Consider the following 22,123-nt stretch of genomic DNA (forward strand, 5'->3'; position numbering starts at 1 on the left):
TATCCAGCGGGATCCATGCCTACCTGAGCCATTGCCTTAGACACTAACGCCCAGAATTGATAACGGGTCAGGGGGGTACCGTCCTGATGTTTAAAAAGGTACCCTTGCCCTGGCCCCCGTAAGCCACAAAATTGCTGCAAAGCAGCCACCGGGCACACAGACTGGTTGGTGGCTGCACTAAGCTCTATCCTAACCCCTCTGTGTAACTGATCTGTCTTGGAATGTCTCACCAAAAGGGAGACACCCCCCTGCCTGAAGGCCAGATCAGTGAACTGGAAGGCACGGAGCGACGAGTCAGCCTGTGAGGAGGCCATTGCCTCGCTGACCCTAAGGGCCCCAAAAAACATGACACAAGTCGCTGCCCTAAAAAGACGGGCCTCGTATGGAGAGGCACACAGACTGTCCAAGGCCTGGTTAATCAAGGACAGCTGTTGAACCGTCAGGGCCTGACGAGTGTCAGAAGGGATCCCCTGCTGCTCCCTCACCCAGCCTTCCAGCATCTTCCGAATGCGGAAGTCACCAGAAAAATCACTAAACCCGCCCGCCTTGGACAGAAAGGCGAGGCCGGCTAACCTGGACCTAATAGTTCTAACTGAAAGGCCACGCTGCCTCAGCAGGACACAAAATTCAGCCAGGTGCTCAACTGGGGCAGGCCAACTATGGGGGTAACCCTTACCCTGCCTGAAATCCCCAAACTCCTTACCTGCACGCTGGTAAGCCCGCAGGGTGCCCGGTGCTACCGAAAGGGCGATCGCCCTGGAGGCCTTGTCTCTCCAACGCTCGGGAGCCCGCCCAGGCTCCAAAGGTGGACTGGGAATACCTCTGGCGACTCTCGTGCCCACGGGGCCAGGGTCCGAAACCTGGACAACTGACCATGGGACAAGGCGTCAGCCACCCCGTTATCCAGCCCGGGGACATGCCTAGCCAAAAACAATGCATTTAGGGACAAGGACTTGTGCACAAAATGGCGGACAAGCCGCATGACCCTGTCACTCTTAGAGGACAGGGCATTCACAACATGGACAACCGCTAGGTTGTCGCACCAAAAGTGCACAGTCTTGTCCCTAAACTGCTCGCCCCAAAGCTCTAAGGCCACTATCAAGGGGAAAAGCTCCAAAAAGGTCAAATCCTTAACCAATGAAGAGGCACTCCATTCCGGAGGCCACACCGACCAGCACCACTGGTCACCTAGCACTACCCCAAAACCACAAGTCCCCGCAGCATCGGAGCAGAGCTGCAACTCAGCTTCCAAAAGAAGCTCGTGCCTCCAAAAAGACAAATTAAATTGTTCCAAAAACTCCCGCCACACGCAGAGGTCAGCCCTGACCCCTGCGCATAAGCGGGTACGATGATGGGGCAAACGTAGCCCCTTCATCACATCATACAACCATCTAGAAAAAGCCCTGCCCAGCACCACTACCCGACAGGAAAATTAAGGATCCCGGCCAGTTCCTGGAGCTGCCGAAGAGTAACCTTCCTGCAGCCCAGGACCGCCTCCAGCTTGCCCCTGATTTTAACCAACTTGTCCAGGGGCAATCTAGAAGATTGCTCCACTGAGTCCAATTCAATACCGAGGAAGGTAATCTTGGTGGCAGGGCCTTCGGTCTTCTCAGAGGCTAAAGGCACCCCTAGCTGAGCACAAAGGGCTTCGAAGTCCCGCATCAGCGCAAAACATTGCTCCGATTGCGCAGGCCCTGCCATCAAGAAATCATCAAGGTAGTGAACGACCGAGCCCAGGCCACTACGCCTCCTGAGCACCCACTCCAAGAAGGTGCTAAAACTCTCAAAAAGAGAGCATGAGAGAGTAGCCCATTGGCAATGCCCTGTCCACATAAAAACCACCTTCGAAATGGAAGCCCAGGAGCTCGAAGTCATCCGGGTGTATGGGGAGGAGCCGGAATGCCGACTTAATGTCGCACTTACCCATAAGGGCTCCAACCCCACACTTCCTAACCATGGTCACGGCCGCATCAAAGGATGCGTACCGCACCGAACACAGTTTGTCAGGAATGAAATCATTCACTGACTCCCCTTTAGGAAAAGACAAGTGGTGAATCAACCTAAATTCACCACTCGCCTTTTTGGGGACCACCCCCAAAAGGGACACTCTAAGATTCGGAAAGGGCGGCTCCGGGAAAGGCCCAAGGACCCTGCCCTCGGCCACCTCCTTCCGAATCTTGGCCCTAACAATGTCCTCATGTCCGACAACCGATCTAAGGTTATCGGACATGAAAGCCTTCCTGACCCCCACATAAGGGATCCTGAATCCCTTAGAAAAACCTAGCAAGAGAGCAGCAGCTCTCGAGCGAGGGTGGTAGTCAACCAACCAACCCTCAAGCACTGTTACATTAATTGGGCTGGGCCCCTTTTCCCCCAGCCGATGTGGGAGGCTTTCCTGGACCCCCACCCTTCTTTTCCGCCCCCTTCTTGGGGCGGGGGCACACAGAAGCTGCATGGGGCCCCCCACAATTCCCGCAGGCATGCTTATACTTGCAAAAGGGATGAAAACACGCCCCTTTCGCAGCAAATTCATGACAAGCAGGTGAGGCCCCCTTACCAGCTACACCAGGAGTCACCTTGGCCGGCCTGGCAACCGCAGGCTCCTCCTCCATGAAATGACCGCTGTCGGTCCACTCACACCCCTCCTTGCCAGACATATGCGTGGCCCGGAACCATAGGTCCGGTACCACCATATCCCAGGGCAGGTTGGGCTCAACCGCCATCCTCATCCTAAAACCCTTATCATAATGGCGCCATATGGTGCCCTTGTATTCAAAATTAGCCCTGGCGATCAAATCAATATACTTAAGCATAGCCGAGGCCATGGCGGGCTGCCTCTGAATCACCACTGACGCATACGTCAGAAAAGCGTACAGCCAGGAGCTGAAGCACTTGGTGACTTTTGTTTTCTTGGGCTTTTCCCCAGGAACTACGTCTTTTTCTTGTTTAGGGACCTCCCGATTCAGCAGTGAAAAAAGGTCCACGTACTCCCCCCTCCAGATTGCTTCCTTCACGGACGGGTGGAGGTGGTACCCTAGTGGGGTGGCCGGCAAACCACACGGAATAGCCCCCGCCTTAATACTGGCGAACGGGTCCCACACCGTGGTGGCCCCCGTCCCTAACACCCCCAACCCCTGGGGATAGGCAATCAAAGGAAGCGGGGGCATAATGGCAGGAGCTGGAGGGGTCCAACCCCCCACCCCGGGCACCCCGGGAACCCCAGCCACCCCTGGCCTGAGCGGCGCCGCCGCACCAGGCACCGGTGCCCCTGCCAACGGAACCGGCGGCGACCAGACCTGCCCGCATGCGCCCGCCGGGGACCCCCTAAAGCTAACCCCGCTCCCCAGACCCGTCGGGGGAAAACCCGCACCGGCCAAGGGGAGAAATGAAGGGGATGTAGTGTGCAGTGCAACCTCACCTGCCCCATACGGGGTTGAAGACATCCAAGGGGGCCCCATCACCGCGGGGCCCGGAAAAGCCGCCAACTGCCCGGACTGGGCCGCCTGCCCGGTATGGGCCATCTGCCCGGTATGGGCCATCTGCCTGGTATGGGCCATCTGCCTGGTATGGGCCATCTGCCCGGCCTGGGCTGCCGCCGGAGCTCCTCCCAATGCCGCTGGTACAGGTTCGAGGGCCCCCCAGGGGCCCGAGCCGCTCCGCCACTGTTCGAGCTCATCGAGCCTCTCCAAAACCCTAGCCCAAGAAAGGGCAGGAGAAACATCAGGTTGAGGGGCTGGAGGCAAAGGACCCACCACCCCCTCCGAAGGAACCACCCCAGGGGGCCCTTCCATACTGGCCCGAGCCCAGGCAGAAGGCCTAAAGGCCCTCCTGGGTCGCACAGCAGGCTGAGCCACAGGGGTCCTGGCTTGCCTCTTCTTTGGGGCCATGCCACCTCTTGCCAAGCCAAATAAAAGGGAAGAAAACCCTTCTACCCCCAAAGCCACCTGCACCAAGGCCCCAAACTTTACCAGGGAAAATGCCCTGGGGACTTAATGAAAACAAACCCCTTGGAGCAGCGACAAGACCCCTCTCTGCAAGGAACCACTGGGAACCCCCAAGGCCAAGCACCCCCCGAACCCTGGGCAGGGCCCGACCAAACCCCCTCCCAGCCGGGAGCGATTCACCACTCCCCTCGGGCCCGAGGGGGACCAGGACACCAGCGCCGCCACGCTCAGAAGCTTCTTCCACTCCTCAAGGCACCGCTGTGCGACGAACAAGGCCTCTTCGTCTGAACAAAATGGCGGCCGCAACACGAGGCCACCACAAAATGGCTGCCAGGAGCACAACTCAGCCGAGTGTCTGCTCCAGCTGCCGGTCCCAGGCGAAAAGGCTTGGCCCAGGGCCTGCAGGCCCTTAAATAGGGCAAGCAAGCCCCGCCCGGACCGAGCAGCAACGTCAGGCCACGTAGGCCTGATTTTCGGCCGAAATCTCATCTCGCAAGATTTCGGCCAAAAACAAGATGGCGGCCGCCATTGAGGAGTCCGGTGTCTGCCCGGCCCCTTCGGCAAACACTGCCGGGCCGGTAAGTCGACCGGCGCTATTATCATGGTTCCATATGCCGATGATCCTAAATACATACCATAACAACTTGCTGTATGCTGATTGATATGGTTTTATTATCATATTCACAAGTAGAAATACTTCGGCTATTAAAGAAGATTTGGTTCTTATTGCCAGGATAACTCCCTAATCATTAGTAAATCTAAATAAAAAATCATGGTGTTTGGAAAATAGCATCAGAGACATAGATAGCAATTAGGCTATGAACCAATTTAACAGGATAACATCTTTGTATATTTAGACATAACTTTTTCTGAGCCTGGATCTTGGGCTTCCACCATTAACTGCTCTTTTGAATTTACTGCTTAAACTATAGAATCATAGTTACTCAGGGTTCTCCTAGACCCATTAATTAAAATATATAAAGCTAAGGTTACCACTATGGTGAAGTTTGAGGTCTATACTCAACCACAGAACTAGAACAAACACCACCCCAGCATTTGAGATGTATTTTAGGTGTAGAACCAAGAACATCTGCTGCAGCAGTTAGAGCTGAACTGGGAATTTATACAATTCATGCACTATCCAAAATTTGAGTAAATAATTACTGGCACAAAGTCAATGAAATGGAGACTGATAGACTCTCCAAGTTACGTCTACTAGAGCAAATAAAATCACAATCACAAATCTTTTGGATTACCAAACTAACTAACACTTACCAAGTAAGGTGAGTAATTTAAAATGGCTGAACAAATACATATGTGCTTTTCAAATAGACAGCTATTTGAAGTTATAACTGCCAAAACATCTTAGGAAAATATTTACGTGAGTGAGATTCTAACAGCTCAACACAATGGTCAGACATGGAAGATTCCATTCTATACCCTACAATGATCGTCTCTGCATTTGTGGAGTGGAAGAAGTAGAAGACCTGGCTCACATCCTGTTTGATTTGTTGCCTGTATAAGAGGGTGAGAGATAGATACCTTGGTCTGTATACCAAACAAATGACCTATTGGGATTCCCATATCAAAACAACTTACTTTATGTACAGCCAGGATCTGAAAATAACATTTAACACAGCACAGTTCTTAAGCAAAATGGTTCAGTTAAGATCTACATATTTTGGATTGATTGGGGTAAATTGCAGAGGTGATACCGAAATATAATTTTATCATATTTTATATCTCAATTTATTGTATTTTATTCCAATTTCATTTTAGACTGTATTTTATTCCAATTTCATTTTAAATGTATTTTATCCATTCCCATTTTAAATTACTTTTATCAAATTTCAGTAATAATTTGTTTCTGGAACTTTGCACTTTGATATGGCCAAGGGTTAATCAATAAATAAAGATTTTTTAAAAGATATACCATTATCAACCACTGAATTATTTTTTATATATGCATAAGTTCTCTTCAACATATCATTCTTTTAATATATTTTTTTCCTTTAAATATATTGTAATGCTTTTGTTCATAATTAAATCTATATCTCCACTTCCCCTTCATAAAATTAAGATCATGACTAGTGATGGGCGAACCCAATGGTGTTCGGGTTCGGCGAGTTTGGACGAACTTCACACAAAGTTTGGCCAAACCCGAACCCGAACCTGAACTCCGAACGGTCCGTGGCATCAAAGCTCCACCCCCGGAATCTCAGCGTTATTTATTTTTATGGATTTTTTATTTTTATTTATTTTTATTTTTACAAAAAAGGACACTGCAGTGGCGCCGCAAGCAAAGGGAAGTCCTTTCATGTAAAAATAAATAAAATTATTTTTACGTGAAAGGACCTCTCTTTGCTTGTGGCTCCGCTGAGGCATCCCTTCATGTAAAAATATTTTTTTTAATTTTTATGAAAAAGGACGCCGCAGCAGCGCCGCAAGCAAAGGGAGGTCCTTTCATGTAAAAATAATTTTTTTCACCAAGGTGATCACTTCCTGGATTCCATCCTCCCTCCATTATTCTAGTGCTGCCCCCGGAATCCAGGAAGTGTGCTTAGCAACCTGCTGGTATACGTGACATCAAAGCTCCGTCCCCCGGAATCCTTTCGTGAGATTCCCCAGCTCCTTTTGTGCCTCCCTCCCAGTCTCCCGACCGGCCAACAGCTCCTCGGTGTTTGCCTTCCCCCACCGCCACCGGCACCCAGCTCCTCCTTCTCTTCTCAGCAGATGACAGCCGGGCGGTGGCGCTTTGCGGTGCTCAGCACGAACGCCAAACCGGAGCACAATTTTTAAAAAAAATTCGGATTCAGCAGGCCGAACACCGCAAAATTCGGTACGGACCCGAATTGTGCAGTTTCGGTTTGCCCAACACTAATCATGACACATGAATCAATTACATTGTCCCCTTTCCCTTTTAATTAGTTTCACAGGTGTCAATCATGTCAATGTTTCTTTCTTAATTTTATTCATGTGCTTTTCCATTTATTTCTCCTACATTTCAAGTTACAATCTTCAATATGCCATGGACATGTAGGCCATGTGAGCCCATGGATATTTATCCCTGCTGCACATTGTAGCTTTGGTTAATTAGAGTTTTCACCTAAAGTTTTTTTAAAAATAAGATAGAGAAGTTATAGCTTTAATTTCACTCATGTCACATGCAGCATTCTCGGCTGATAGTAAGGACAGTACTGTTATTTTGAAAATTTTGGCTGGTAGTCCACATATTCAACCAACCCATACTGTAGTTTTACCCCAAACATTGTCTGTATCTAGGATCTTTAGATAATACTATGCAACTCAACATAGCGCTACATGCATCCCACCAAGAACATGCAGTATGCTGACATATACTTGGGATATGCACACTAGGGTTAATATTTATTCTAGAATTAAAATTGATATTTCTTCTATGTTTATATGAAGCACGTGCCAGGTTTTGAAAAATGTTTGGAATAATAATATCAAGAACATTAAAACAACTAACATACCTATGCAGGTTTTTCCATTTGGTGCTAACTGAAGTCCACTTGATGGACATAAGCATCGCACATCATCTTTCACTTCTTCACAACCATATTGGCAATTCACCATGGTGCATGTTCTGGAATCTTTTAAAACATATTATTTGTCAACAATTACATAGCTAGAAATACCTACTTTAGAAAATTATGCTTACTAAAAGGAGTATTTTAATGTCTCTTTAATAGAAAGACATTGGAACGCACATCTTTGCATCTTTTAATTTATTGCCATTCCTATTACCAAAATGACACAAACTTTAGTTAAAATTAGCTCACACTGATAAAGGCTTCAAAATAATGTAATTTTAATTTTTAGATAGCTAGAAGACTCTAGGCATAATTTAATTATCTATCTATCTATCTATCTATCTATCTATCTATCTATCTATCTATCTATCTATCTATCTAATTATTGTGATTTATAGGCTGCCCAACTCCTTCTGGACTCTGGGTGGTGAACAACAATATAAAACAACAATATAAAACAAAATTCAAAATGGTGGTGACCTATCAATTCTACATGGATTGTTATATACCTGAACCACTTTACCTGATATGTACCAGAAGCACATTATCTGAATCTTACACTGAATGCTCTTTCATTGTTGTACATACATGAAGTTAGGCAAGTAAGATCAAAAGACATAGACCTTTTGGTCATGCCATCAAATACCCAAAGCGCTCCATCTAGAACACTGCTGCAGGTTGGTTTTGATTTGTTTTTATAGCGTCACATGAATAACCCATTGATGGCATGGTAGTGCGGTGGTTATAATGCAGTATTGCAGGCTAGCTGCTTATTGCCAGGAGTTTGATCCTGACCAGCTGAAAGTAGACTCAGCCTTCCAAGTGGGTAAAATGAGGACCTAAATTATTGGGGGCAATATGCTGACTTTGTAAACTGCTTATAGAGGACTGTAAAGTACTACAAAATGGTATATAAGTCTAAGAGCTATTGCTATTTTATTAGATTTTTCTGTCCTTTATTATTATTTATTGGGTTTATATATCCCTTTCTGTTTGAAAGCTATTTTTGTCATCCCTTTATTTGCTACACTGAATTTATTGATCTGTATAACTGCTGCTTCTATGATTTCTCATGTTTAACTTTGAATTAGATATACTGATATAAATAATAGATATTAATTTCCGTTTTTACATTATAGCAATTCAATATGTTTTTTAGATAGAATTAGAAATCATAATATTCCCTGGTTGCCAGGGCAACTCATATCTCCATATACTTTTTCTCCTGCATGCCTTTAAAAGTCCATCTGACATTACACCCTACAGCGTTTTGTTTCATGTTTCATTTAGATCCATGAGAAAAAACAACTTTTCTGTCGCAATCTAAGAAAAGAAAAGTAAAAGTAAAATTACTAATAAAAACTTGGTATCACAAAAAATTTAGTGAGCATTTCTCTGGCTTACGTTTCATTTTCAACATTTATTGAAAGCCAACAATTGGTTCAAAATTTGTGCTTTACCCCATATTTTTTTCTATTTTACTATAAAGGTACATTACAAATGTAAAGTGGAAAAAATGGCAAGATGTAATATTTAAAAATATGTTCAAAACAACATATTTATATATCCCTTCTCTCAAGCTGACAGGAAATGTTTTGAAGACAGCTAAAATGTCTGATTTAGCATAGCATGGTTTTTCTGTGTGCAGTGGAAAATTAGCAGAACTAAAGAAATAAGTCCATGGTTTTCCTCCTAAAGGTACAAATTAAATAACTTGTAACATCACCAGCAGTGCCATCACTGTCATTTCCATATAATACTTACAAAATAGATTTAACCCACAAATCTCATGTTAACATTGACACTTACTGGCACAAGTACCATCTGGCATGAGCATGTACCCATTTAAACAATAGCATTTGTAGCTTCCATGAGTGTTCATGCATCTGTGTTCACAAACATGTGGCTTTAATCCACATTCATTGATATCTGCAAAAATAATGAGAGTAATTGAGTTTGGAGATCTATGGAGGGAAATACCATTGCAACACGCTCTACATGGGGCTGCCCTTGAAGAGCATCCAAAAGCTCTACTTGGTGCAAAATGCAGCAGCCTGCATGGTTTTGTTCAGATCCCGGTGTGCACATATTACCTCTCCTGCAGGAGCTGCATTCACTGCCAATTTGCTTTTGGGTACAATTCAAGTTGTTGGTTGTCACCTTTAAAGCCCTTCATGGCTTGGGACCAGGTTATTTGAGGGACCATCTCTTGCCAGTTACATCTGTTCAATCCATCAGAGCAGGGAGGCAGGGAATATTGCAGGTTCCCATCCCCTAGGGCAGTGTTTCCCAACCTTGGCAACTTGAAGATATCTAGACTTCAACTCCCAGAATTCCCCAGCCAGCATTTGCCAAGGTTGGGAAACACTGCCCTAGGGCCATGATGACCCGCCCCGAGTCTACGGAGAAGGGCGGCATACAAATCTAAGAAATAATAATAAAATAATAATAATGACCAACCTATGGCATACATGCCACGCATGGCACACAGGGCCATATGGGAAGGCATGCGAGACTTTTCTATATTTCAGCTCCAGCGTGCACAGCTGATTTTTGGGCCGTTTTGTCTTCCAGGCACTTCAAGGGAGCTTCCCTGAAGCCAGGAAGCAAAAAAAAAAAGAAAAGGACAAACCAGAAGTTTGAAAAAACACACTTCCAGTTTGCCTATTGGGGAATTTTTTTCACCTACCAGCAGTGATGGGTTCATAACGGTGTGGTCCAGAGAACCCACTGTTTTTTGGCCTTTTTTTTTTGGGTGTCTCTGTGCGGAAGAAGTCCTCATTTTGCTTTGGATGAAGAATAAAGGTCAGCATTAAAATGGGGTGGGGAGCGGGGGGGGGAGGGCTTCTTCTGACACGGAGATGCCAGGGGAAAAAAATCACCAAAAATTAGTGGGTTCATACTGATGCGACTCCCTGGATCACACCGGTATGAATCCACCACTGCCTGCCAGGCTTCAGAAAGGCCTGTGCACATGTGTAGGGGCAGGGTGGGGGTATGTGTGAATGCGTGGGCGGGGAGGGAAAGAGTGTGAGCAGGTGCACACCCCACACATTTTCTTTTGGACACGAACCAAAAAAGATTCGCCATCACTGCCCTAGGGCAGGGCCGCCATCAGGAATTTTGGGGCCCCATACAGCCTAAGTGTCTGCCCCCCCCGCCGCCATTTTAAAACTACTTTTTTAAAGTTTTTAAGAAGATGTTAGATAATCATCTGAAAATAGCTGTAAATAAAACCCGATGTTCCCAGAATTAACTTTATTCATAAGATTATGATAGCAACAACTTGACCTTAGTTTTACTGGAACTATAGAATAATCATATAATAACCGCTGATGTTACAGGCCGTATAACTATATAAAGAAGGAACTGTGAGGATAACAGTTCAAAAGGGACGGGGGTGGTGTTTGTTATGTTGTGTTGTTTTGTTGCTTGTCTTATAAAATGCAAATACAAAATTTAAACAAACAAATAAGTATATTGTAAAATGATAGATTATGTACTATCTTATTTTTTTTAATGTTTACATAATAACTACTTTTAAAAAAATCATCTGTCTGAAGTAGTATAGGATTCCTGTCTAAGCAGGGGGTTGGACTAGAAGACCTCCAAGGTGCCTTCCCACTGTTATTCTATTCTAATTATCCAGGGGGGGGGTGTAGTTATCAGTGGTATTAAAATAGGAGCTGTTAAAAAAAAACCAAATACAATTTCATATTGCTTCACATCTCAATATCCTTTTCGATCTAGTTTTTACGCCCATCGGTGAACGCAGGTCTGAACGAGCCCGTGGTATCCAAGTTAATTTCAAAGTACAGTGCTCAAAAAAAAGTGAAGGGAACACTTAAACAACACAATATAAACTCCAAGTTGTCAATCAGCGTTGCTTCCTAAGTGGACAGTTTGATTTCACAGAAGTTTGATTTACTTGGAGTTATATTGTGTTGTTTAAGTGTTTCCTTTATTTTTTTGAACAGTGTAGATCAGGGGTCCCCAAACTTTTTACTCAGGAGGCCAGTTCACTGTCCCTCAGACTGTTGGAGGGCCGGACTATTAAAAAAACGTGTGAACAAATCCCTATGCACACTGCACACACCTTATTTAAAGTAAAAAACAAAATGGGAACAAATACAATATTTAATATTTATTCTTCCTCTTTCTCTCTCTCTCCCTTTCTCTCTGTCCTTCTGTCTTTCTAATTCTCTCTCTCTCTTTCTCTCTTCTTTCTCTCACTCACTCTCTTTCTATCTCTCCCTCTCTCTCTCTGTCTCCTCCTTTCTCTCTCTCTCCCTTTCTATCTCTCTTCTTCCTTTCTCCCTCTCTATCTTTCCCTCTTTCTCTCCCCCTCTCTCTTTCTCTCTCTCTCTTCTCTTTCTCTCACTCACTCTCTATCTCTCCCTCTTTCTCTCTACCTTTCTTTCTCTCTCTCTCTCCCTTTCTCTGTCCCTCTCTTTCTTTCTCTCTGTTCTTCTCTTTCTTTCTCTCTGTCCCTCTTTCTTTCTCTCTGTCCCTCTCTTTCTTTCTCTCTGTCCCTCTCTTTCTTTATCTCTGTCCCTCTTTCTTTCTCTCTGTCCCTCTCTTTCTTTCTCTCTGTCCCTCTCTTTCTTTCTCTCTGTCCCTCTCTTTCTTTCTCTCTGTCCCTCTTTCTTTCTCTCTCTTATCTCTCCTCTCACTCACTCTCTTTCTATCTCTCCTCTTCCTTTCTCTCTTTCTCTTTCTTTCTCTTTCTCTCTCCCTTATTTTTTCTGTTTTTCTGCTGTGGGCGAAGAGCGTGCGGCCCAGACCCTGAGCAGAAAAGGGGCTCCGTGGCTCCTGAGTGGCGTCCGAGACCCGCTGGGCAATCTGCCAGGCGCTTTAGGGCCCCTCAAACCCCGACGACCTCGCACCCGGGGCCCTCCGCCGCCCCTGGATCCTGGCCGGGACAGGGCAGCTTCCTCTGACAGGCGCCGCGCGGGGCCGAGGGGGCTTCAAAACCGGCCAGGGGGGCTCAGGCCGCCCGAAGTGTCCCGCCGAGGGCTTCGAAGGGCAAGAAAGGGGGGCCTCGCTTCTGTCCCACTTTAAGGGCCTCTTTCCGAACAGTTCCCCACTCTCTCGGTGCAGGCGAGCAAAGCGAATTTCTGTTTGGGCAGCAAAAAGGCACTTTCCCTCCCAGCTCTCCGCCTGCGACACCCCGAGATCGAGACTGAATCCTTTGATCTCCCGAAAAATCACTTCGGTTTTGTTAATCGGCTTTTCCTGCTTTTCTCACCCAAAAGTTTTTCTTTTTCTTTCTTTCCTTTTTTACATTCTGGCAAATGCGGGAAACCGAGGCGCGTCTCGCCCGCGTTCCTAAGCCTGCGTGGATGTTTTGGGCCTGAAAACTAGAGAGTCTCTTTCATCCCCTACAGGCACGGCTGAGGCCTTTGGGCTGGAAGCCCCCCCCCGCAGCCCATGCCCTCCCCCCAAGTTTCCACGACCTGGTCAGGCAAAACTCTACATTCTCTTTCGCTTTCTCCGCGCTGGCCGGGTCGCCACTTCCCACTCCAGGCCCTCCCCCCACGCCCGCACCCCAGGGTCCGCTCTCTCTTTCTCTCTCATACACCACACCAGCAACAGAGAGAGAAAGAGAGAGAGCGTAGGGCGGCTTGCCGGTCCACGCCCACCTTGATAAGCGGTCCCGCATGGCCCCAGCGCCGGATGATCTCCGCCCCCGTTTGGCTCTGCAGCTGAGAAGCAGCAGCCACGTCCACCCCTTCGCCCTCCCCCCGCGTCCCCGGCACCCAGCGTCTGGCCCCACACCGCCTCCACCACCCGGTAATGCGCCCGATCTCTACCTCTCTCTGCTGCTGGTAAAGGCAGGCAGCCGGCAAAAGAGGGAGGCTACAGACTGGGCATGTGCAAGGAGCCGCTGACTGCAGGCCCCAATTTGCCCGGGGCCCGGTACGGCGCTCCCAGTAGTACCCGTCTATCGGCGGCCCTGCCCTAGGGTGATACACCTGGTGGAACCCAGAAGAAGGGCCTTCTCTGTGGTGGCCTCCTCTCTCTGGAACATCATCCCCACAAAGATTAGAATGGCCCCCACTGTAGCACTCTTCTGGAAGGCACTAAACACTTGGTTCTGCCAGGGGCCTGAGGAACCCAGAGTGGGATGAAGCCCATGAAATGGCTCATGTGAAGTACTATTGCTGGAATGGGGGGTGATTTTATTATATTAATTTATTATATTACTTCTTTTATTAATTTTATTGTTTTTATATTCTGTAAGCCACCTTGAGTCGCCATGTGTAAATAGACGGCAATATAAATTCCATAAATAAACAAACAAACATTGGGTTGTGATTTATGACCTAAATTTGTATCAGAAAATGTTACTAGTATGTTTAACTATTATTACAAATGGGATAGTATCTTCAGGAAATATATTAAAAATGAAATTAAGAAATAATTTCTTTTGAATAGTATGCTAAATATCTTGATTTGAATTGTAATCTTGATGATCTTGATTTGAAACACCCATTTTTATTAATAAAATGTCCCTGCAGGAGGTTTATATTTGACAGAACAATTTGCAGAGAGATTCAGCCAAGGATGTGTTTATCCATCTCTTCCTCCATACTCAATGGAATGGAAGAACTTAAACATAATACTGTTTTGAAGATCCATGATCTGATCTTCTGAAAACAAATGTTTCTTTGTTAAAACTAGATATGAAGAACTCAATATAATGATAGTGAAGATTAGAAATATAATCATTTAGTTATTTGCACACATACCCAATCACATGTACTACGTGTATATCTATATAATTTTACAGTATTTCTAGACTGACCTTTATGGATGCTATGCAATTGACAGCAGAGAAAATATAAAGGAAAAAGGAAAAATTGTGAGCAAAAGAAGATTGCACATAAATGAATGAAGGTGCATAATATCCCCACCACTACCTCCTGCCTCTCATAAAAATGTCACGGAAGGGGGGATTGAATTGGAAACAAGGAAGAACCTACATCCCATACAGTATTTCCTTGCAATTAGTTGGATACTATAGAAATTATCCCTGAAAGTATAGTCTTTCATTACTTTATTTTATTTTTATTTTTATTTTTTTGTTTTGTTTTGTCAAGTACGTGTTGGTGGTATACAAACAGAACAATGTGTTTCATGTCATGCATATAACAATGTTTATTTACATGATACTAGTAAGAGAGAAACATTAGGACACGGAATAGAAGGCACGCTAGTGCACTTATGAATGATCCCTTACTGACCTCTTAGGAATCGGGAGAGATCAACAATAGATCCATGAATCAACTACTCAGTTACTAAAGTTGTATTTCCTGCAGTCGAGTTTAGAGTGGTTTACTTTATGTTTTTATCTGTTGCGTACTGGTCTGTTGTTGTGGTTGAAGCTGAAGTAGTCATTGACAGGAAAGACGTTGTAGCAGATGATTTTATGGGCTATGCTTAGGTTGTGTTTGAGGTGACGTAGTTCTAAGCTCTCTAAACCTAGGATTGTAAGTCTACTTGCATAGGGTATACTGTTGCAAGTGGAGAAGTGGAGGGCTCTTCTAGTAAAGTATCTCTGGACATTTTCTAGCGTGTTTATGCCCAGAATGTAGTGTAGATTCCAGACAGATGAGCTGTATTTGAGGATTGGTCTGCAAAAGTTTTGTATGCTCTGGTTAGTAGTGTGAGATTACTTGAACAGAAGCTACATAGGATTAGGTTAACAACTCTTGAAGCCTTTTTGGCGATGTTGTTGCAGTGAGCTTTGGCACTTAGATCATTTGATATGAGTATGCCAAGGTCTTTTAGGGAGTGAGGGTTGTCTGTAAGGTCTTATTTGTTCAGCTTGTATTTGGTGTTCTGATTCTTTTTGCCGATGTGTACAACAGAGTATTTCTTGGTTGAGAACTTGAAAACAATCATAAAAACTTTGGGAAACAGTGAATTTGTTGCTGATTTTGTTACTTGTGAATCTGTTATCCATAAATAGTTGGTCAGGATTTTTGAGGAAGGGAACACAATCTGTTACATTAGTTAATTTCCAATGCAGTCATTCCCCAATTCTATGGATCCTGTTAGGTTTTCGGCTGGAATAGGATCTATGGCATTAACCTCTGTATGTTTTGATGACTCTGCAAGCCAGAAGTGGTCATTAAGCATACAGTGACATGTCAAAAAGAATATTAGCTATGCCAAGATTGCTTAATATATATAACTGCCTTATTTTTGATATGGAATAAATACAATGAATGTCTCTAATGTAATGTATCTACTAGAGTCACAGCAGCCAAAGTCATTATAGAAAGCTCAGATTTTAAATAGAAGAATTATAGAAATGACAATCTCCTAGAGTAAAAGAAGAACCATCTAACCATTGCAAAAAAAATTGCTTTAGTGCTGTGCTCTAGTGCAGTATAACAATGGAAAGTTTGCATATGGCGGAATCAAGAAGAAGAAAGAGTACATGCACCAATAAAAGACTTGTGTCAACAAAAGTGCCCAGGAAGATTTTTGGGTTAAAGCCAACAGCTGTTGCTGACGGGGGAATGAAATTACAGTATTGGAGACAGGCATCTCAGCAAGATAGGATAAATATATGGTCCTTTGGGCCAAGCTACAGAAATAATTTAAAGTTTCTGTATGATTAATGCAAACATCCTTCAAAATGAGATATTTCTCATTTAATCATTCTGTTTTGTTGGTCATTGTTGGTGATTGACTGAATAAAAAATATTGTTTTGTATTTTTTTCTCCATGGAATGAAAGATCAGAATAATGGTGTATCCCATTTGAAATTTTTCCAATCATCAGCAGATGTTCCAGAATCCAGTTTGCTTGCATATAAAATGAAAATGTAATATTTTGCTTTCTGAATGGGTGCTAGCCACATAAATTGTAGATAAAGATACTAAATATCAAAGTAAAAAGTGAGGTGAAAATAGTTTGGAAGAAGTGGAAATAACAAGTGTGTGTGTGTGTGTGTGATCTTTTCCTCACTGTTTTCCTAATCATGAACACCTCAATGCATTCAAGCTGAATGCTATTGTGTTGTTTATCTAAGAATCGTTAAAATAGTACATTGCTATCATCTAATATATTATATATTTTATATTATCAATCTACAATTATTCTTCCACATTGATGTATTCAATTTAATCAGTCATTTGATTAGAATTTTTAATGACATACTAGGTAAGCTATGCAATATTTCTAAGTAAACTAGTTCAGTAGACAAGAAACTCATGATGAAAGGAATTCAGAAGCTCTCTTTGCATGTCACATTTTTTGTACTATAATTTCTCATCCCAAATAGATGACATAGAAATACTACACTGGTTGAAATGTTATTACTTACAAGAAAAAGCATCCGTTTACCTTGGTTGCAGGTTTTCCCTGTGTATCCAGGGTAACATTTACATGTATCTGGCAACACACATTCTCCATATTTGCACCCATCTACACAAATAGCTGTGAAAGGAATGTGAGAAAAGAGGGGGGGAGGAAACAAAAACACAGAAGCCGAATAAATGTAAGATAATTACTAGGGATTTGGATATAGTAGCACTAAAGTAAATTAGGAATGTTGGCATATAGCCGCCCCGAGTTTTCGGAGAGGGGCGGCATATAAATCCAATAAATTGAATTGAATTGAATTGAATATACAGTGTGTTAATAATTGTTCCACTCTGAATCACGTGACCAGAAGGAAGCATTTTTCAGAGTGCAGCAATCAATAACATCCTAACCCAGTGTTTCTCAATATTTGTCATTTTTAAGATGTATAAATTTCAACTCTTAGAATTGAACATTAACTGATCATTGACCAATAACCAGGACCTGCAGAGGCCACTAACAATTTGGGGCGGAAGTAATTCACGAATAACCTTCCTGGGCAACTATGGGCATAACTCCTTGCTGAGGTACCATGCCTTGCTGAGGTACCACGTGAAGGTACCACGCCTTCATCTGGTTTCTGGCCAAACCTTGGCATGTGGGATGGCTCACCATCCAATCCCCTTCCGGTTATTGGGATAGGTGAGTCCCAAGGGCACTCTCTCTCCAATTTCCCCGGCCACATGGTACCTGGAGCTCCTGGCGAGAGATTGCCCATCATCTTCCAAAAGATGCCCTAAAGGAGAACACGCAGTTGCTACGACTGCCCCTTTCTTCCCCTAACCTGTGGATTGAAATTGCAAAGATTGAGAAACACTGTTATAAGCTGTTGCCCACTGCCTGTCCCATTGAAATATAATGGGATCCCCCCCCCCAATTTTCCCCTTGCAGTTTCCAATCGAATTCAATCCATTTTCAAACACAACTATGCTTTTGCATAATTATTTCCCAGTATGAAATTTAGCACCATTTTGCATTTGTTGTTGAATAGTCATCCTGCTGATAAAGGACATGTAGGAAGAATCTCAAGACGCTTTGTGAGATTAATTTCAAATATTCTATAGTTGGAGCTTGAAATATCCACTTGGATTGAAAAATGTCTACACTGACTAAAGATTAGTATGAATGGTAGAAATATGTTGACATAGATTTTTGCATATTCAGTTCTTCTGACACTAATGTTTTGCTTTTTATTGTATATATCAAACTATTGGTATTAGGACTTTTAATAGACTTTCTTGTACAAATCAATTTTTATTGGAGGAGGAGGACTATAAAAATTAGTAAGGAATGGTAGGTACAGAGTGGCAAGAAGAAAAGATGATGAAGCTTTTGAATGAGAAGCGAAACTACTTCTTCCTCCTTAAGGAAAAACAGTACAGTCGTTGAAAAAGCATTCTTGAGACAACTATTACCTGTATGACTGAAAATCCATAGAAAGGAAGAAAAGAGTTCTGATTTTCAGCTTCTCAACCCACCTGTTGATGTCTGGAGATATATCTCTCAGGGGAAGATTCTCTAGACATTGTCTCTATAGGAAATTGAAAAAGTATCTCTGAATCAGACTTGATTAAGCATCAGAGAACTTTAAGATATAAATTACATGAAGTAAATGATTACAACCCTCATCAAGACTAAGTACAAGAGGAGAAATAAATGGGAATAAAATATAAACTAAGGCAAGGCATTTGCCAAAGGTGGAGATATGATAATTAAATGCAATTTCATTTTTATTGTAGGTCTTTCAAAGTGAGTTATAATATCTTTGGCCAAAGGAAGTCTGATAATCCTGCTAATTCTCAATTCATGAATTCCAATGGTTATTTTATATCCTACTTTTCTTTGTACCTGATTATAAGGTGGAGGCTAGACCATACTATAGTAGAGGAACTGTACTATACTTTTTTATGAAAAGTATAGAACCAACCATACTTTCTGGAAATTCATGAATTTACACAAGAGGGAACCTGAAAACAAATGTTTCAATAAGCATTTTTGCTTTTATTCCTCTCTGTACAGTTCCAAGCTTCTGATTCTCTTCCTAGGTCCTGTGCCATCTCTGAAGCCAAGACCAATTCAACAGCATTTTTCTGCATTTCCTTTCTGCATTCTATATATTTTTACATATCTACATCTCACATACATTTTGGACACAGAATTTCAGCTTTAAATTCATAATATATTTTTTACATGTGACACTTACTTTGTCTTGACAGTTATAAAGTTTTCCAAATTTAACCCAACCAATTTTCTCATATAATGTTCTTCTGAAATCTATTAAACAATATTATCTGGTGACTTCAATCATTCTGTGTTCTAAATTAGTTAATATTTTACATAAACAGTACCAGCAAAAACCCTGCCTTAAGGATATCTTGATCAAAGGTATCTTAATGTAAAAAGAATAGCATAATAATGGAAAAAATACAACAAAGAATGTTGGTATATTAATTCATATGTTCAGCATCATGCCTGACCAGAAATCTGAGGATAGAACAGTTTTAAAAGCTTTTGAAAAGTGAATACTGATAGATTATTCATGCTTCACTTGATGCTTTGAAAGACTTTTATTTGTTATCTTTTTCAACATACCATATTCTTGAGCAGCTGAACTAGGTTTATACAAACAAGTAAAATTTATTAATAAAGGATCTCCCCATGCAGCATATGGAAATACTTTAACTTATGGCAACTATCTGCTATATATATTAATCGACATTCAAGAGAAAAATACTTTTTTGGCAACATTCTCCCTTGCATAAATATCTAATAAATATATCAATTATAACGTGAACTTTTGTTCATCTGTATTTGGTAATCCAGTTCTAAATTCCTTAAAACAGCAGATGCAACATCTAAGAATCTAAGATCACTTTTTAAATTTCTTTTGGTAGCTTGCAAAAGTCTAGCCATATTTTAACCTTTCTCTTATATTTATACTTCCCTTATTAATAATAGTATCAATATCATTAAATAATCGTGGGCTTTTCATCTAATTCCCCAGAGGCCTAAAACAGAGACCCAGCACAGGCAATCCTCAAAGATTTTTATAATGAACAGTTCAAAATGATCAATTCTCTACTTATGTAAAAATGTTACAACAAATTATGTTGTTTAACGAAAAGCATTTGTTTATAAATAAATCTGTGTGGCCTACATAAAAGTTGCCTTCCCCTGAATTTCCTTAACGTCTACCATTATAAGCTTGGGCAGATATGAAAGGTTAACAAGGTAGACAAAACATTCAGAAATTGAATTCTTTTTTACTTAATAACTCTCCTCTGAGTTCTTTTTGCAGAAAGGGTACAATTCAAGGTGTTGGTCATTACTTTTAAAGCCCTACATGGTTTAGGGCAGGGGTCGGGAACCTATGGCTCGCGAGCCAGATATGGCTCTTTTGATGGCCGTATCTGGCTCGCAGACAGGGCTCCTAGCACTGAGCTCCCGCTCGCAGCTGTCCCCTGGCTCCTGCTCGATGCCACGGTTTTCGGCGCTGTCCTGCTGGGCCCCAAAGACGGAAGGCAGGAAGAAGGAGAGCTCCATTCTTCTCGCCTTTTTCCCGCCTTCCGTCTTTGGGGCACAGCAGGACAGCGCCGAAAACCGCGGCATCGAGCAGAAGCCGGGGGACAGCTGCGAGCGGGAGCCCCAGGAGGGAAGTACCGGCAGCGCCCCGCCCAGCTGAAGCTTCACTGGCGGCGGCGGCAAATGTCCTTTGTGGCCCGGTGGGGGGGGGGGGGGCTTCAGCGGCCGAAGGCAGTCGCAGGGAGATGGCGGCGGCGAGAGGGAGCTCCAGCTGGGCTGGGGGTTCGGGGGGGCCATGAACGCCGCCCGGAGCCAATGGCTTCTTTTGGGCTTACTTGAATTCCTGTTGCTGGTAAGCGCGCGCGGGTGGCCGGGTGGGAAGGGCGAGGCGCGAGGGGGAGGCAAGTGGAGAAGCGGAGAGAGAGAGAAGTGGACCAAAAGAAAGAAAAGGGAAAGAGAGGGAGGGAAAGAGAAATGGAGAGGAAGGAAGGAGGGAGGGAGGGGAGGGAGGGAGAGAAGGAAGGAAGAGAAAGGAGGGTAGAAAGAGAGGGAGAGAGAGAGGAGAGAGAAAGGAAGAGGAGAGATAGAAAGGAAGAGAGAGAAAGAAAGAGGGATAGAAAGAGAGAGAGAGTGAGAGATGCTCAGTGAGCCTTTCTTTGAAGTTGCCTTTCTTTCTTTCTTTCTTTCTTTCTCTTTCTCTCTTGCTCTCTTGCTCTTTCATTCTTTTTTCTTTCTCTTGCTTTCTTTCTTTCTCTTTCTTTCTCTCCTTCCTTCCCTCCTTCCATTTCTTTCATTCCCCCTCTCTATTTTTATTTCTCTTTCATTCTTTCTTTCTCTCTTTCTTGCTTTCTTTCTTGCTCTTTTTCTTTCTCTCTTTTACCTTCCCTTCCTCTATTTCTTCTTTTCTTTCTCCTTCCTACCTTCTTCCCTCCCTCCCTTCCTTCAGTCCTTCCTCTCTTACTCTCCCCTTTCATAAGTTTCCTTGCTTCCTTCCTCTGTTCCTGTCCCTTCCCCCTTTCTTTCTTTCTTTCTTTCCTTCCTTCCTTCCCTCCCTCCATTTCTTGCTTTCCTTCTCCTTCCTCCCTTGTTTCCTCCCTCATTCCCTTCTTTCACTCCTTCTTCTCTTACTCTCCCCTTTCACACCTTTCCTTGCTTTCTTTGCACCCTTCCTCTGTTCCTGTCCCTTCCCTCTTTCCTTCCTTCCTTCCCACCCTCCGTCCATTCATTCACCCATTCCTCTCTTGATCGCCCCTTTTACCATTCCTTCCTTCCTTCCTTCCGATGTGGGCCTGGGCCAGCAGAGTAGTTTGCTTTTGCACCCCGTCTCGAGCTCCCTTGGTGCCAACCCGGCCCTCCCCACTTCAGAGAGAAGGGGGAGAAAGAGAGAGAGAGAAAGAGAAAGAGAGAGATAAAAAGAGAAAGATAGAGGGAGGGAGAGAAAGAGATAGAAAGAGACAAAGAGAGGGGGAGAGAAAGAGAGAGAGAAAGAAAGAGAGAAAGGGAGATACGTACGGCTCTCGCTGAATTATATTTCAAAATATGTGGCGTTTACGGCTCTCTTAGCCAAAAAGGTTCCTGACCCCTGGTTTAGGGCCAGACTATCTTCGAGACTGCCTTCTACCACATAGCTCCCAGCAACCAATAAGGATCCATAGGTTTGGTCTTCTCCAGATCTCGTCAGCTAAACAGTGTTAGATGGTGAGTCTGTGGGGGAGGGCATTC

The 22,123-nt window shown here is 43.7% G+C and overlaps 1 protein-coding gene across 1 annotated transcript in view; it reads right to left on the reverse strand.

Annotated features, from left to right (window-relative positions):
- The window catches only part of EGFL6 (EGF like domain multiple 6), a 53,905-nt gene that overhangs the window by 27,236 nt on the left and 4,546 nt on the right, over positions 1–22,123 (reverse strand). The window contains exons 3-5 of the mRNA XM_070751569.1: positions 16,862–16,954; positions 9,311–9,430; positions 7,442–7,561 (exon numbers count right to left, since the gene is read on the reverse strand). Of these exons, the coding sequence (XP_070607670.1) occupies positions 7,442–7,561; positions 9,311–9,430; positions 16,862–16,954 (333 nt within the window). The remainder of the gene's footprint in view (positions 1–7,441; positions 7,562–9,310; positions 9,431–16,861; positions 16,955–22,123) is intronic.

Source organism: Erythrolamprus reginae, chromosome 4 (genome assembly GCF_031021105.1).
Source record: "Erythrolamprus reginae isolate rEryReg1 chromosome 4, rEryReg1.hap1, whole genome shotgun sequence".
Taxonomy (NCBI): Eukaryota; Metazoa; Chordata; class Lepidosauria; order Squamata; family Dipsadidae; genus Erythrolamprus; species Erythrolamprus reginae.